General features: G+C 42.9%; 1 protein-coding gene and 1 long non-coding RNA gene across 8 annotated transcripts in view; one reads left to right on the plus strand and one right to left on the minus strand.

Annotated features, from left to right (window-relative positions):
* TASOR2 (transcription activation suppressor family member 2) overlaps window positions 1–15,372 on the plus strand; it is a 66,977-nt gene extending 51,605 nt beyond the window's left edge. For all 7 annotated transcript variants that reach the window (XM_027121541.1, XM_027121542.1, XM_027121544.1 and 4 more), the window contains 6 exons: window positions 2,340–6,152; window positions 9,364–9,489; window positions 10,256–10,409; window positions 11,343–11,448; window positions 13,539–13,720; window positions 14,150–15,372. In XM_027121541.1, coding sequence (XP_026977342.1) covers window positions 2,340–6,152; window positions 9,364–9,489; window positions 10,256–10,409; window positions 11,343–11,448; window positions 13,539–13,720; window positions 14,150–14,268 — 4,500 coding nt within the window. In that variant the 3' untranslated portion in view covers window positions 14,269–15,372. The remainder of the gene's footprint in view (window positions 1–2,339; window positions 6,153–9,363; window positions 9,490–10,255; window positions 10,410–11,342; window positions 11,449–13,538; window positions 13,721–14,149) is intronic.
* On the minus strand, window positions 11,773–13,769 carry LOC113628246 (uncharacterized). Its single transcript, XR_003435951.1, has 2 exons — window positions 13,657–13,769; window positions 11,773–12,692 (listed from the first exon to the last, which is right to left on the minus strand). It is a non-coding gene; the product is annotated as an uncharacterized LOC113628246 (long non-coding RNA).

Below are 15,372 nucleotides of genomic sequence, written 5' to 3' on the forward strand. Positions count from 1 at the left end.
TACACGGGCCTCTCACTGTTGTGGCCTCTTCCTTTGCGAAGCACAGGCTCCAGACGCGCAGGTTCAGCGGCCACGGCTCACGGGCCCAGCCGCTCCGCGGCATGTGGGATGTTCCCGAACTGGGGCACGAACCCGTATCCCCTGCATCGGCAGGCAGGCTCTTAACCACTGCGCCACCAGGGAAGCCTGATAATCGAATTTTAATTGGAGCAAATTAAAAAGTTGTATCAAGATTCTAAGTAAATGGATTGACAAAATAACTGCCTTTTTAAGCTTTCAGAGCAGATTTATTACAGAATAATTTTACATGGGTTTGGGCACCTTCAGTGCCTGTGTGAACATTGAGTTTCTGTACCTGGGCTTCCGTGGGGATTTGCAGGTCCAGGGGTGAGCCTCAGAGGGTCTGTGAGTGTCTGCAGATGCTCATCTTCATCAGAATGAAGACTGGTGGAACGCTGTGGGCCAGAGACTGGTCTGAGCCCTTCACTCGCATTAGCTCAGTTAATTCTCACACGGCCGGGTGAGGTAAGGACCGTGCCACCCATCTCATAGGTGAGAAGACTGAGAATGGAGAAGTACAGAATGGCCTGGAGGCACATAGTAAATTGTCCGGCCAAGACTCAGATCTGGACACTCTAGCTGTTTCTCAATGTCTAATTCTGTGGATGTATTTATGTATATATATGCACATATGTGTGTGTTTATATGTGTACACATAAAATATATGTTACGTGTGTATGCATTTTTTTTTCTGAGGATGGCGTTCATAAATTTCATCTTATTCTCAAAGAGATACATAAAATCACTACCTTAGAATAAGAAAGTATTTATGTTTAGTCAGGCAGATTTTATTATTACATATATATTTATACACACACTAGTTTCTTATAAAGTATTTTTGGTTGTGGTACTTTAGTAATGTCCAATTAGGAATGATTTTCTTGCAAACATGAAAGAGTATTAAGTAGAAAGTAGAATGTTAAAATTAACGATTCCTAACACTTTCTATAGCATATACTTAGAAATATGTTTCCGTCATCTTCTTGAATACTGTACCCATACTTTAAAGGTGCACACACATCCTGTACCACTCCCTATTCTAGGGCAAACTAGGATTATCAAAGTTTTCATTTCACTAAGAGCACAGGCATGGTGAGATTCACGACTATGGCCCAACATTATCAGCCACAGTATGATTGGGAGGGTCATAGAACTGTTCTCAGAATGAGTGTACCATCAAGAGTTTTCTATGCTTTGTATCTGGCCAGTCGTGTCCTCTTAAAACCAAGTCTCAGCTCCTCCCTGCCAATTACTCAGGTCAGTGTCTTTCTTTGACTAAGGCAGAAATGTTGTTAACAAGAGATTTGAAACACAGGTCCTGACTTACAACACGACTGCTTCAAAATATGGCAGGAAATCTGTGACCGTAGTGTTCCAGAACTACAGGTGTAGGTCAACTGTATGATCAATCCACTTTACCATATTCTGAACAAGACCATTCTTCAGCCTTTAAAAAAAAAAAAGAAAAGAAACAGCCTTTTTATGAGGTTATCAAAATTGTCCAGAGGTATTTCTGTTACTGTTTATCCTAAATCCTTTCTGGTACTGTTTAAATCAGTCCTTTTAGTTTAGTTTATTAATGCAAGCTGCACTGTGTTTTCTACTGCTTTGTTGAATAGGGAGGTATTAAAATGAGAGAGAGATTATGTCCAGTTATAAGCTAAGAAGACAGCTAAGGGGTAAGGGACCTTTATTTAACAGGATAGAGATTGCTACCTTGGGAAAGCTGCTTATCAGTGTATTCTGAGTACAAGAGATAATAATTAGTGTTTCCTCATGGGAACATTCCAGATGACAGTGCATTTATAGTCTAATTGAAAGCTGGTGTTTAAAATAAGTTATTCTTTGCTTTAAAGATTATCTTTTAATCTTACTAAAAATAATTTAAATTAACTGAGCACTTTTTCCTCTACTGCTGCATTTCTGAATTAAGTGATGCTATTTAGCAAACAGTCTGCATTTTCAAGTCTTTAAATTGCCAGTGATCTAGCCACTTTTCTTCCCAAAAGTCCATTAAAAAAAAAAAAGGCTGTGCAACTAAGGAAGTTTTGGAGTTCTCGTGTGTGTGTATTTAGATAAAACAAATTCCTATTTGGGGGGTATTTTAAGCCTATCTAAGAAGAGAGGGATTTGCTTGATCTCTACCCTATGAAGATTCAAAAGAACAGAGCAAACTGAAATTGATCTTTGTTCTGTTCTTCACATATGTAAATGCTTGAAAAAAAGATTTATTTGGCTCTTGATTTTTTTAATTATTTCTTTTGCTTTTATCATTTCAGATAATTGGGGGGAAAGCCGAACAAGAGTCATCAGATAAACTAGAGACCTCTAATCTGGTGCTTTCTAGCATTGGAAGCACCCAAACTAATGGATCTTCTATTCCTGCTGAAGATAAAACTTTTGAGCCACTTGATGGCACACAGGTGACTTCTTATAATGATACCGTCACACAGTCCACATTCGCCAGGACTTACGATGGGATCAGCAATCCGTCAATGATTTTTCAAAAGTCTGTGTACAGCACCCTTGAAAGCAAAGTTGATGTTTTTCATGCAAAAATGCAAACAAAAACAGGTGCTTTGCAGGGCCTTATCCAGCACAGCAGCTCTATAAACAAAGAATGTCAGTCATCGTTGGAAGGGGAGGATGATACGGAGTATGTAGTGATTAATCTGGAACCAGTTACATTCACTTTTGAAAAAAATGCCTATGCACCAATACAGACAGAAGTTGTAAACAGAGCTGATAAACCTACAACCTTTAATGTGGAGTTGATTAAACAAGTATCACCTGCTACAAGCCTTAGACATCCTGTGTCCGCATTTGAAAAGGCACAGACACAGGGTCTTAGGGACGTTCCCTCTCTGGCAGTGTCAGGACAACAAGGCGCTAAGTACCTTTGTGCCTCCTCAGTGAGTAGAGAGATACTTGCTAAAGAAATGTGTTCATTACAGAAAGGACAGGCTGTTGCAGGCTCACCATCGCCGTCTGATAATTCCCTTGTAACAGAGGCATTATCACTAGTTAAAAGTTCTAGTTATTTGTTACCCAGAGAAGAAATGAAGCTCTCTCAAGAATGTTTTCTGTCAGCTCAGAGTCTCTTTAGCATCTCTTCGGAAGAGACTGTAGAGTCGTCCCAGCTTGAAGAAGTAGTCTCATCGTCAGCCTCTGACCCCTTGGAAGAAAAGGATTCACTTGACTGCATCCCATCAATGAGGAATGCTTCGGATGGCTCTTCAGAACTAAAGAATGACAAGAGTGGTCTAAACAGTGAAAATATGAGTTTTGAAACATTTAATTCTGCATTTACCAAACAAACCAGCCTATCTGTGACTAGAGAGGAAGTCAGCCTCGAGTTATCAGAGGAGGATTCTGACCTTGACCTCACTCTCACCATATCACCGCCCACAAGTCCCTGGGAAGAAGCATCCGCTGGTGAAATGGAGCAGCAGCAGGAGGCCACGTTACCCTGCTTAGAGCTTCAGGAGACAGTGGAAGAAATAATTGAGCCTGAAGAGGTGCCTGATGTGAACTCTGCTGATCACACGTCAATGAAACCACGAGAAAGTGAGAGAAAAGGTGATAACTTACAGACAGTGGCTTTCATACTTTCGAAAGAAACCTGTGCCCTTGAGGTTGCAGAGGAAGTTCATGCTGGTTCAGACTTCTCCTTCAGTTCTTTAATTGAAGAAGTGTCACCAGCTTCTAGCCCTGACTGCCAGGTACCAGGTGAAGAAGCACAACCAGCTTGGGCTGTATCTCCAAGTAGTTTTAAACTCTGTGATGCACACTGTAAGAAAACTGACAGATCCTCCCAGGTTGAAACAGTAGATTTGGCCATAACAGAAAAAGAAAATTCTTTTGTTGGTCCCACCCATCCAGTGGGACAAGATAACTTAACTCAGATACAGCAAATGCAGCTTTCTGCTGAAATGCCTCTAATACTAAAAAATCACCCAGGAAGAAAAGATAGATTTTTAACCCTTCCTGGTGAAGTCACTGAGGAAATTGTCCCAAGTGAGTGTGGTGAGGGTTACTCTTTCTCAGAAAAGGTGCCACACCATGATGCAGAGTTAAACCAGCCTGCCTCAGCTGCCACGTGCAGAGATTCTCTAGAAAACCTGGTAACGTCAAGAAATCCACTGCAACCAATGAGTGTAGAGAACAGAAATCCCCACCTAAGTCATCTTGTGGATACCAGTGAGCCTCCGTTTAGCCCTCAGAAGATCCTTGAAAATAAGTCTTTTGCTGACACGTTTGTTTCTACAACCACACCAAGTGGTGTGAATGTGTCATTAAAACAGCAGACCAGCTCTAAGAGCCTTAAGGAAAATGACTCGAGCAGTGATGTGAAAACAAACGAACTCTGTTACATCCTGGTTAAGTCCTTGTGCCTTGACCCAGTTGCTGGAGCTGAGGCTGTGCAGGCCCGCGGGTACCTGGAGCTCCCCAAGCCCACCCTCTTCTCGGGAGGGGCCACCCTAACCCACAGGGCAGGACCCAGCGATGCAGAGATGGAGTTTGAAACACAGGAGATGATCGTCAGAATGGCCAGTCTGCTGAAGAATAATGAAACTGGAGCTGAGTTATGTGAAACAGCTATAGATCTAGGAGGTGTCGGCTCTCAGCTGCACACCACCTCTTCAGAAGACAGACACAAACCGGCCCACATGCTGCAAGATGAGTCACCGTGTGCAGCAAGAGCTCTGCTGAATGGTGGGCTTTTCCCTGTCTGTTTACATGCTGATTCTTACCAGAATACAGCAGCAACCGGTGAAACTATCGATACAGAGCCTTCTTCCTTTGTTCCCAAATCTTGTGCCCCTCTTGTTTGTGGGGTCTTTGAAGAGCAGGTGGAAGATAAGAGTGCTGATGAGGGGCTGAGGGCTGAGTGGGGCTCTGTGACCCGAGGTGGAGGCCTGGATGTCAGTGTGAACTCTGACATCCATTATGAACCACTTTCTGGAGACTCGGATCAAGACTCTTTTGGTGCGTGTGGAAACCCCAGATTAGATACGGAAGAGTCCTGTACTTCGCGATATAGTCACACCGAGAAAACACAACGTACTTCCAAAGATGGTTTTGACTCTTTCCTGAACCTAAACAACAGTGATAATGACGACTGGGGCTACTCGAGCCAGGTTCCAGGGCTGGAGACGGGCATTTCTCCCAGAAGCTGGCCCATGGGATTAAAGAAGGAAGATAAGTGTGTGCCCTCTTACGTCCAAATCCGAGATCTCCGTGGGATCCCCAGGACCTACGCTAACTTCACTGTCACTAAAGACCTGAGAGACACTACGAGAACCCTGCATAGCCTGTGCAGGCACCCCGGCATCACGGCCAAGGGCGGCTTGCTCAGCTCCTGGACAGACACTTGGCAGGTGGCAGACGACCTCACCCAGAACACTTTAGATTTGGAGTATCTGCGTTTTGCACATAAACTAAAACAAATTGTGAAGACGGGAGTTGCTCCATGTTCCGCCCCTTCCACCGCCGTCTTTCCTAAGGAGCCCCCTCTCCAGGGCGCCATGGGGGCTTTCCCTGCGACAAAAGTGCCCGAGGCCCCAGGGCTGCCTCCTTCCTCCCGTAGCAGGAGTCCCCTCATGGTGACAGTCGTGCACTCAGACCCCAGACACCAGGGTCAGCAGGCGAGAAGGCAGACACCCAGCTGTGTGGGCCGTTCCTCCTCCTCCTGGAAGGAGAGGTGTGGCCACGATAGAAATCATCTCCCAAACTCTGAACGAAATTCGACTGTTTCATACCACCTCAACAAACTGAAATATAACAGTACATTGAAAGAGTCCCGGAATGACATTTCCCTCATTCTCAACGAATACGCCGAATTCAACAAGGTGATGAACAGCCACCCGGTCATCTTCCAGGAGAAAGAGCCACATGCTGCTTCTGGAGAAGCCAAACCCCAAGAGCTGTGTCCCTCCATCCCTCGGTCAGCCTCCTACGATGACATGGTTGCAGACCTGTGCACCAGTCTGCACGTCAAACTGGAGAGGGTTGTGAAGGAGGCTTGTACCAGGACCTTCCTCTTCCACCTCGTGGAGACAGAGGACAAGTCATTCTTTGTAAGAACAAAGGTAAAGTGCCAGATTTTTCTTAACAGTTTATATTATTTTGATTGCTGTCTACGTTTTTTGTAAGTAATACAGGATTCTCAGCTTCAGAAAGAAGCCATTGATATGAAGTGGTGTTTCAGCTTCTCAGCTCAGTCTTTCCCTGCAGACTAAAGGTTTGGCCACAGGGATCTGCCGTTGTACTATATTTGAAGATTTGTATGATTACCCAGGATTAGTGCAGTGAGTTCTTTTCATAAAACAGTACCAGTGGAGGCATATTCAATTGTACACACACACACAGGCCAAAGGTAAGATTCAGCTTTAAAAAAAAACTTACCTGTGTACCTCCATTAGTGTGGAGAGTGAGGGGGATCCAGGGTCCTTCTCAGGTGTGCGTGTTGGAGCCCCGCGTGCGCAGGTGAGGGGAACGTTGCCTCTCCTGATCCTCACGGTCTAACGGGACGTGAGAAACATGGTAAAGATAACTGTGCAGCTGTGGCAGGTGTGGCGGGGCAGGTGCGAAGATGTCATTCTGAGGGTGGCAGACCTGGTCAGGGGCCCAGGGACGTTATCCTTCAGGAGAGGACGCCGGCCTCTCACCAAGTGTGGACGGGTAGACCAGTAAGAGTTCGGGTCCCGATGCCCGATGAGATTTGTTTCAGGTCCACGCGTGTCTGCCCTCGTGCTAAGTCTTGGGTTAAGTCGGGGTGGCTGCCCCGGGATGACGTGTCCCAGGAGACCCCTGCCAGCGCCAAGCTGCTGAGGAGCACAGAGTGCCTGCAGATGTTTGCAACGTCTGGGCTGAGTGACGAGCGTGACGGTCGCCATGACGGGTGCGCGGCGTGTAGATGCCAGGGCCGCTGCGGAGGAGCGAAAGGCCCCAGACCGCGCCTTGCGCCTCCTGGCAGGTCCTGCCCCGCATCGGTCAGTGTGGACGTCGCAGTCATCAGGCACCTGCGGGCCGAGGCTCAGCGCTGCCCCGGGGGGAAGCACGGGGCCTGAGGAGGCTTCCAGAAGGGTGGGGGGCGGTCGGGGGTACGGCGATCACCGTCAGGGGTAAAAGGGCCACGTGGACGTCACGCGGGGGCACTTGGGCTCTCCCGAGGTACCTGCAGGGCACCGAGAAATGTTTCTGAAAGATGAGGAGCAGCACGTTTGCACTTGACAGAGTGGTCCCTCCACCACAGCACGGAGAGTGGATTAGAAAAGCGAGGCAACCGGCCTCAACGCGAGGCTTCCCCGTGTCGCCCGAGTCAGCAGTACGTTCTCCTGTGAGGCGGCTGATGGCTCCTGTTTTGTATCATTTAATATGATTTTTAGTTTTTTCCAAATTTGTGGAATCAAGGATCCTTTTGTTGTCCAACATTCTTCACAAATGGCTGCCATATCTGGTCTGCCCTCCGCCCGCCCCCCTCCCCATTGTCTTTGTTGCAATTTCTGACAATTTTGGTAAGATTTTAGTTGAAAAAATAAAGCATTAAGTGGCCTTCAGTCTTTGGAAGGTGATTAGCCTCCAAAAGTAACCTGGAAATTATTTATTTATTTTAACCTTGAATTAAAGTTGATTTTCTCTGGCTGAGTAGATACACCACACCCTGACCTGCGCTGAAATAAGTCAGGGATCGACTGAGTTAGCACCATGGCCATGTCCTTGTTTTACCACATTGAGCAAAATACTTGATTTCTTTTTGCTTCCATCTCAAAAGCAACAATGCACTATCTTAGTTCTCATGTCTTTTACAGAGCACAGGTGACGCTGGTTTTCATACGGGAGCAGTCACAGTGATGTTTATCGAAGTAACACTTCTAGATAACACGCTTGTTTCGGTAGTGACTGTATCATTTCATGGTACTTCTAGATAACATGCTTGTTTCGGTAGTGACTGTATCATTTCATGTTACTTCTAGATAACATGCTTGTTTCGGTAGTGACTATCATTTCATGGTAATATTTTATCACGTGGCCACTATTTACAACAGAAAATAACAAATTGTTTGCACCTTTAAAACAACTTCTAGTGAGAAAGTGGACATAGTATAAAGTACATTTGAGAATAAAGTGTGATCAAGAGCAAAGTGTTTTTAAAAAGCTCAGAAAGCTATGGTGGAGAATCTGTCTGTCCTGGAGCATTCACCAGTGATGGGGTATCAGGTCCTGTTTACTCATAAGGTGATTCAGGGTGTGACAGGATGGCCCAGAATTCCACAGGAGCTGATGAAAATGTTGAACCTATCAGAAAATGTATTAATTCAAATCGTTCATTAGTAAAATAGGTGAGGATTTATAAGGATTTATATTTAGATATTTTAAGGAGCTCTTTGTTAAAAGATATCTTGTCTGTAGGAATGTCTTTGAAAATACATCACCATACTTTTCTCATTTTATTTTTAAATTTTTATTGGAGTATAGTTGATTCACTATGTTGTGTTAGCATTGCCATACATTTTGAGTGAAAACTTGAAGTCAAAATTTGAGTTGTCTTGAGATCTGGCGGGGAGACTGACCAAAGTAACACCTTATTTTAGAAAGGAAATAACAAGTGATGGTCCGTGTTTTTGGTAAACCTCCAGAATCCTTCAGACAGAAACAATGTCAAAATCACAAAGGACAATGTCAAAATCACAAAGTTAAGGAACTTCTTTAACTACACGAACTTATCCTCCCAATGAGGCTTATTGCAGAACTGCTCTGTGGAACACAGCCGTGCCCCATAACCAGGCACAGTGTAACACCCGGCTCCCGCCACTCTTCAAAGCCTGGGTCCAAGCCACTGCCAGCTTCCAGAATCCGTCCTTGTTATCGATACTCAAAGTAATGCATAGGCATCATAAGTATTGTCAAAAGTCGTAGAAACATTTTGACTGGAGATGGCATTTTTAAAGTAAATATCTGCCTTCCCAAGGTAACTCCTTTGAATAGGGTGAGGTTCATGTATGTATATTAGTCTGAGGTTTCAGAAGAATCCACTTTTGATACTTTATGAACATGAAAGATTCATTATAAAGTGCTTTGCCTTTGAAATAAACTTCTAAATCCAGTTGTCAGTGATACCCAGGAGTCATTTTATATGTGAAAGCTGACATCTAGTAATAAGATAAACTGCCATTTATGTTGCCTTATTAGAACGTAATTTAGTAAACAGGATGTGGTCTTTGATATTTTTAGTAAACTGTAAAAGTAGTTCTGTGCAAGTATCCTTTTTTAAATCATGTCTATTTGTAAATCTTTCAGCATATTCTAAGGAAAGGAGGCTACACAGAAATTGAACCTCAGCACTTCTGTCAAGCATTTTACAGGGAGAAGGATATGCTCATAGTCATCATCAGAAATGAAGACATATCATCACATTTGCATCAGGTAGGTTTGGAAGTAACTTTCTTATGGAGAAATGTATTCTGGGCATTTTATGTTATTCTATAATTATCAGGCTCATCACTGCCTTTTTATTTAGGGAAGAAGTTAAAGCACAATACCATTTGTACTACTGATACTAACGTTGTAATTTACCAAGGTATTTATAAGGCAAATTATGTCTCAGAGTTAAGAACATTTTCATAGTAACTAAGGGAGAACTTCGATGAAGAGAGACTGGTAAAATTTTCTCACCTGAAATATAAATCTACATTTGTTGATGTCTAACAGTAATAAATCTTGCTTTAAAAGGACTTTTGAAAATTTTCTTAACTCTTTGTTACCATATTTACCTATCAGTTAAATAAAAGTAATTGCTTGTCCCAAAAAGCTCTGACATCGAGGCTCAGCCTGGGCTTACGGTCCTGCGTCAGGAGGCAGGAACTGAACCCACAGCATGGACGCCACGTGAAGTGGGAGACTAGGGTGGTGGTGAGCTTGCCACCTGCCTGATTACAGGTCCCAAACCTCAGGTGTTCTCCCCTCATTCCGTCTTCCACCTTTGGAGTTGAGAGACCACTTTGTAACCAATCTTAATGAGTTTGCAGCATTGCTGATGGAGTTAAAATTCCTTATTAACTGACAGAATTACCAGTCAGTCATCAAGGTGAAAGATATTTCCAGCTGTTCCTGAGTTTGGACACCCTTGGATAGAAATGACAAAAGTGACCCAATGAACCTGTCTTCACCGGGGTACCTTTTTATGTTTCAGATTCCTTCTCTGCTGAAGCTGAAGCACCTTCCCAGTGTCATCTTTGCCGGAATCGACAGCCCTGAAGACGTCCTCAGTTACACCTACCAAGAGCTGTTCCAGACAGGAGGCTTTGTGGTGTCAGATGACAGAATACTAGAAACTTTAACATTAGGTTTGTCTCTCATTTTCCTTTCATATCTAGTCAAATCAATTTCTCCTTGCCCAGTGATTCAAATATTATTTCATCAAAAAGAAATCAGCATTAACTCAATATGTCACCGTCTGTTGAGGGCTTAATTTCTGTCATATGCTGTGCTAAATAAGCACTTTGCTCTTCACCTCTTTTGTATTAAAACCTCTCAGTAATGTGGCTAAACTACTCATACACATTTGAGAGTTTGTTATATTCAATTCTTCCCTTTGCCAAATCAAATCAGCTACATATTGGTTTAGAATCAGCCCTCTTTCCTCCATTTCTGTTGCCATCACCCCTACCGTTTTGTCGGTATCATGGAAATCTAAAAAAGGCTACTGGAAGTCTTCTCAGTCATCTCCTTAAACACTCATATATAAATAGTTTCTCTCGGGGCAATGAATTTGACGTCAAAGAATGTTAGAGCACAGGGCAGACACTTTATGTACAATCAAAACCTGCCCAGCTCTGATAGCACATTAGAAGTAAACATGGATACCACTTCTCCATTGAAGAGGAGGAGGACGTACCTTAACAAGCATGAATGTTCCATAGAAAGTGGAGTTGAAAATATTTGTAGATTCTGTATTTAGAAGCCTAGACCTATCTTATCTCTGTTGCAACAGGACCCCACTTTCGTTCCATCCATAGATTTATATACACTCAGAGCTTTTAACTGCTAATGACTGCAGTGCTCTTCTCTCCTGCTGGTGTGAGAAGGTGGGGCTGGGTTGAGGGACCACGGGTTAAAGTGTGGCACAGCATCCTTCCTGCCCAGCTACAGGAGTGGCAGTGATGGTCAACACTCAAACATGGGGCCTTATTCTCACAAATCATCATCCCTGGGCTTTGACTAGACAAGCCAAAAATCCTAAAATACATCTTGTCTTGTCAAACTTGTTCATTCTGTAGTACAACTGAAGGAAATTATCAGAATCCTGGAGAAACTAAATGAAAACGGAAGATGGAAGTGGTTGCTTCACTACAGGGAAACTAAAAAGCTAAAAGAAGATGTGAGGTGAGACCTTTATGGAATTTGAGGCCTGGGTGTGGGGGAGGGTGGAGACACCTGGGTTCACCCAGAAAGGCTCCCTGAGCTCTGGACCAGTGTCATCCACGTGTTGCCACAAGGTCACTTTGTAAGAACATAAATCGTCTATGTCACTGAAGGCAGTGTTTAGGTCTGTGGACTGTTTTTCGGGTTTTGTTTTTATAGCAAGGCTTTCAGTGCAGGAAGCTGTGTTGTGACCATAATCCAGGGTCTGAGTTGCCTTCTCCAGACCAACAGTGACCAAGTCAGACACACACAGGAATCCTAAAATGTAAAAAAAATAAATTCACCTATGGGTTTTTGTACATTTATTGATAAATTAGGTTGCTCCAGTTATAAGGACAGAAAAATTGAGACCAGCATGTAGCCTTAATTTAACTCTTAAATAATAGACTAGAAACAGGCAGACTCCCTTAAATGAAGAGACTTGGGGCCTGCGGGAGGCCCTTCCGTATCAAAGATGGGCCTGCAGGTTGTAATGAGAGGGGAAAAGGAGTGTGGGAATGCAGAGGTGGACTGGGGGAATCTATAGATGGGACAGGTCATCTGTCACAGGACTGTCATTAGGACAGTCCTGTGACAGATGACCTGTCCCATCTCTAAATAAGTTCACACATAGGAAGTAGACAGTACAAACCCACTTTAATGATGTGGAAGTTGAGGCACAGAGGATGCCAGACCTGACCCAGGCAGACAAGGAGGAAGTCAGGAAGCTGGGCTTTGACCCGGAATGTTCGTCTCCAACCTGACAGTTACCTTCTGTTTGACCGCACTGCTTTCTCCGGAGGAAGACAACTGAAATCGTGGATGTGCACGGGATCTCAAAAGATGGCCGAGAATAGCAGTTGGGGAAAGGCTTGCACTTAGGAGAGGAACTTGTACAGGAGGAAAAGAGGGAGCGGAACCGAGAGCTGAGACTGTCAGGGAGGAAGGGCTCCAAGGGGCCCTCACAGGGCTTAGTTAACACAGCACTTCAGAGGGAAGGTTCAACTTCAGGAGTAAGTACAGAAGCAGATGAAAGCTGAGGTGGCAGAGCACACCTGTTAAGATCGGTCAGTGTAAATTAATTCAGCATGCATAGGACTTTGCGTAAACAGAGACACTTATGTCACTGGAATCTCTTCACATCAGGCCAGTCTCGAATAGTGAGAACTTTTCAGAAAACTTATCATATCCTTTTGCCCTTGGAGGCGGGGAGAATTTGTCCAAAACTAAAACAAAACAGAACAAAAACCATGCGTGGTTATGAGTAGCTACAAAACCATCCTCTAATTCATCTCTAGGCAGATACAGGACTAAATAGATACATAATTTTTTAAATATGCAAAATAATGCCACACATAGCATAACATAGTAACTAGAAGCATATAAAAAAATTCTATTCACAGTGATAAACTATGTACAGTATGATGCCAGGCATATAAATTTACACACATGAAGGATAAAACCTGGAAGGAAATTCATCGTGATGCAGTTCATGGTGTGACTAGAGCTATGGGAATACGCAGGCTTTGGGTTTTCTCCAGCAAGCAGGAGCGAGGGTGTGAGTACTGGAGGGGCTGCAGGATGGAACACTTTCCTCTAAAAGGAAGAATAAAAGGTAGAAACAAGATTTAAAGTGAGGTGAGAAAATTCTAGCTGTTAGATGATCTTAATGAAGTTGGTGACTATCTAACCAAAAAGAAGTAGAGTGGTTTTGGAGAGCCAAAGCACGGGAAGCACTGCTGTATGAGTCAGGATGCAGGAAGGGGCCCGCTGGGAATGAGTGGGAGGCTTGCCAGCCACATGGCTGGAAGCAGTGTTCGATGGCCATGTGCTGTCCTTCCTGACGGGACGAGGAGTAAGTACACTCGGAATGTTTTGAGGGAATTCGACAGGACGGTGACGTCTGGGAAGCCAAGTGTGTCGTACAGAAGAACAAAGAAGGGAAAAGGAGTTTGACTAAGTATAGTGAAGGCCAGAAAAAGTCTAGGAATAAAGCAACTGAAAATTAAGATACAGAAAATCTTTCACAAACTTAGACTTATCTAAATTTAACATTTTTGTGTATTTTTCAGAGTGGATTCAATTGCATATAAAAAGAACTTAATATTGAAATCGTATCAGAGTGCAAATATCTTTGAGCTGCTTCATTATCACCAGTGTGACTCCCGATTATCAACAAAAGCTGAGCACCTGAAATGTCTGCTAAACCTGCAAATTCAGCGTGTCCACGCGAGGTTTGCCGTCTTCCTTACAGGTAAATTCATAGCCTTAAGTTCTAATTTTCATCAACCAGTTAACGCCCAGTAGGTCCACTCTTTAGAAACGTCCTTCCATCCAAGTGGAGTCACTGGCGGCCAGGAATAAATGCACACGAGGCTGAGGCAGCAGGTATTGTGGGTTTTGTCCTGTTAATAGAAAAAAAAAAAAAACCTGTACTAGATCTGTTAAGTGTAACCATCTAAGCTTTTAAAAAAGTGCCCATCAGTGGTTTCAGCTCCCTCCCTCCCACCACTGCCCATGGAGGCGACTGCTCCCAGAGCTCCAACCTCATTCCTCACTTGAAACAGGCTCGCTTTTTCCTTCACGTGTATGAGTCTTTTTTTTTCAATAAAAGGGATTTTGCTACTTTTAAAAAGTATTAATGAATTTTTTTCACCAAAAAAGGTTATTTTTCTTTTTACAGAAAAGCCTGTTGTCTCCAGAGATGTCTTTGAAAACAGTGGCATCCTTGTTACAGATGTAAATGACTTTATTGAAAATATACAGAAAGTAGCAGCTCCGTTCAGGAGTAGCTACTGGTAAGAACACTTGTGACTCTCTCCCACGTGAGCTGGAACTGACAGCAGATGCTGACATCTGTGTCTGCGGGAAACCAGTTGCTCAAAAACATTTGTACGTTATACGTCATGCTGTAAATTTAAAGTTTTGTTTATTTAGGGGTGCTGCTAGTTTGGCATAAATGGGACTTTCTCAAGTATCACTAATGAAATAACTAACCTCCATTCTATGAGTGTTTTCACCTGCAGTCCATCTGCTGCCAGGACGGAAGACAATGTAGCCTACATGCATAGACATTTTCCCCAGTAGGTAGCATCCTATTTATGGAATAGTTCTTGGTTATTTTAAAGACGGAATTATCAATTTTGTATTCAGGTGATTTAACTGCACCTTACCTAGACATCGGTGATGCCAACAACAAATGAGTATTTTCCCTTTTCTTTGAAAACCTTTGATTTATATGAGAAGACTGTTCTGTGTATCTCAGTGTTCTACAACTTGGGGGAACATTTTTCTTCATGTTTTACACATTGCCAGAATGTCTGACTTTGTTGTCTGGCTTTGTTCACAGCAGCACTGTAGTTTTCCATTAGTTTTGGGTTACAGTGTTCAATATTATTGTTTTAAATTATTCTCATTTTAAGCAGAATAGCTTCAAAGCTATTCATTGAAATTAATGATAAAAATAAGAATTTCACAAGTGTACTCAATTGTAGCAAAAATAAGTCTATTTTAACCAGTAGCTTTGTTTTTGCACGTTAAGGTCAGAAATGCACATGTAATGCATGTTGTAGTCTGTTTTAAAGGTTTTACCACCTGTGTAAAAACTAACATCTTCAATGGCTCTATCTGCTGTTATTCATGCTACACTACATAAACATTTTTTTCCTAAATGGTACAAATTTATAAACTGTCATTTTCACTTACTCAGTTTTTGTAAACAGCATACTATAAAAATCAATCCTCTGAGGAAGAAATAATCATTTATTTATATTAGAAATAATTTCTACAACAATCTTTAAAACTCAAAACCAAGCAAAAACATTGGTAAGATACATAGTATCTATTTGGAACAAAGGTTTTTGTACCTAATTTGTTTCATTTTAATAAAGACAACTAAAAATCATT

The sequence above is a fragment of the Aethalodelphis obliquidens genome, unplaced genomic scaffold, assembly GCF_003676395.1.
Source record: "Aethalodelphis obliquidens isolate GAN/ISIS:26980383/991018 unplaced genomic scaffold, ASM367639v1 scaffold23, whole genome shotgun sequence".
NCBI lineage: Eukaryota > Metazoa > Chordata > Mammalia > Artiodactyla > Delphinidae > Aethalodelphis > Aethalodelphis obliquidens.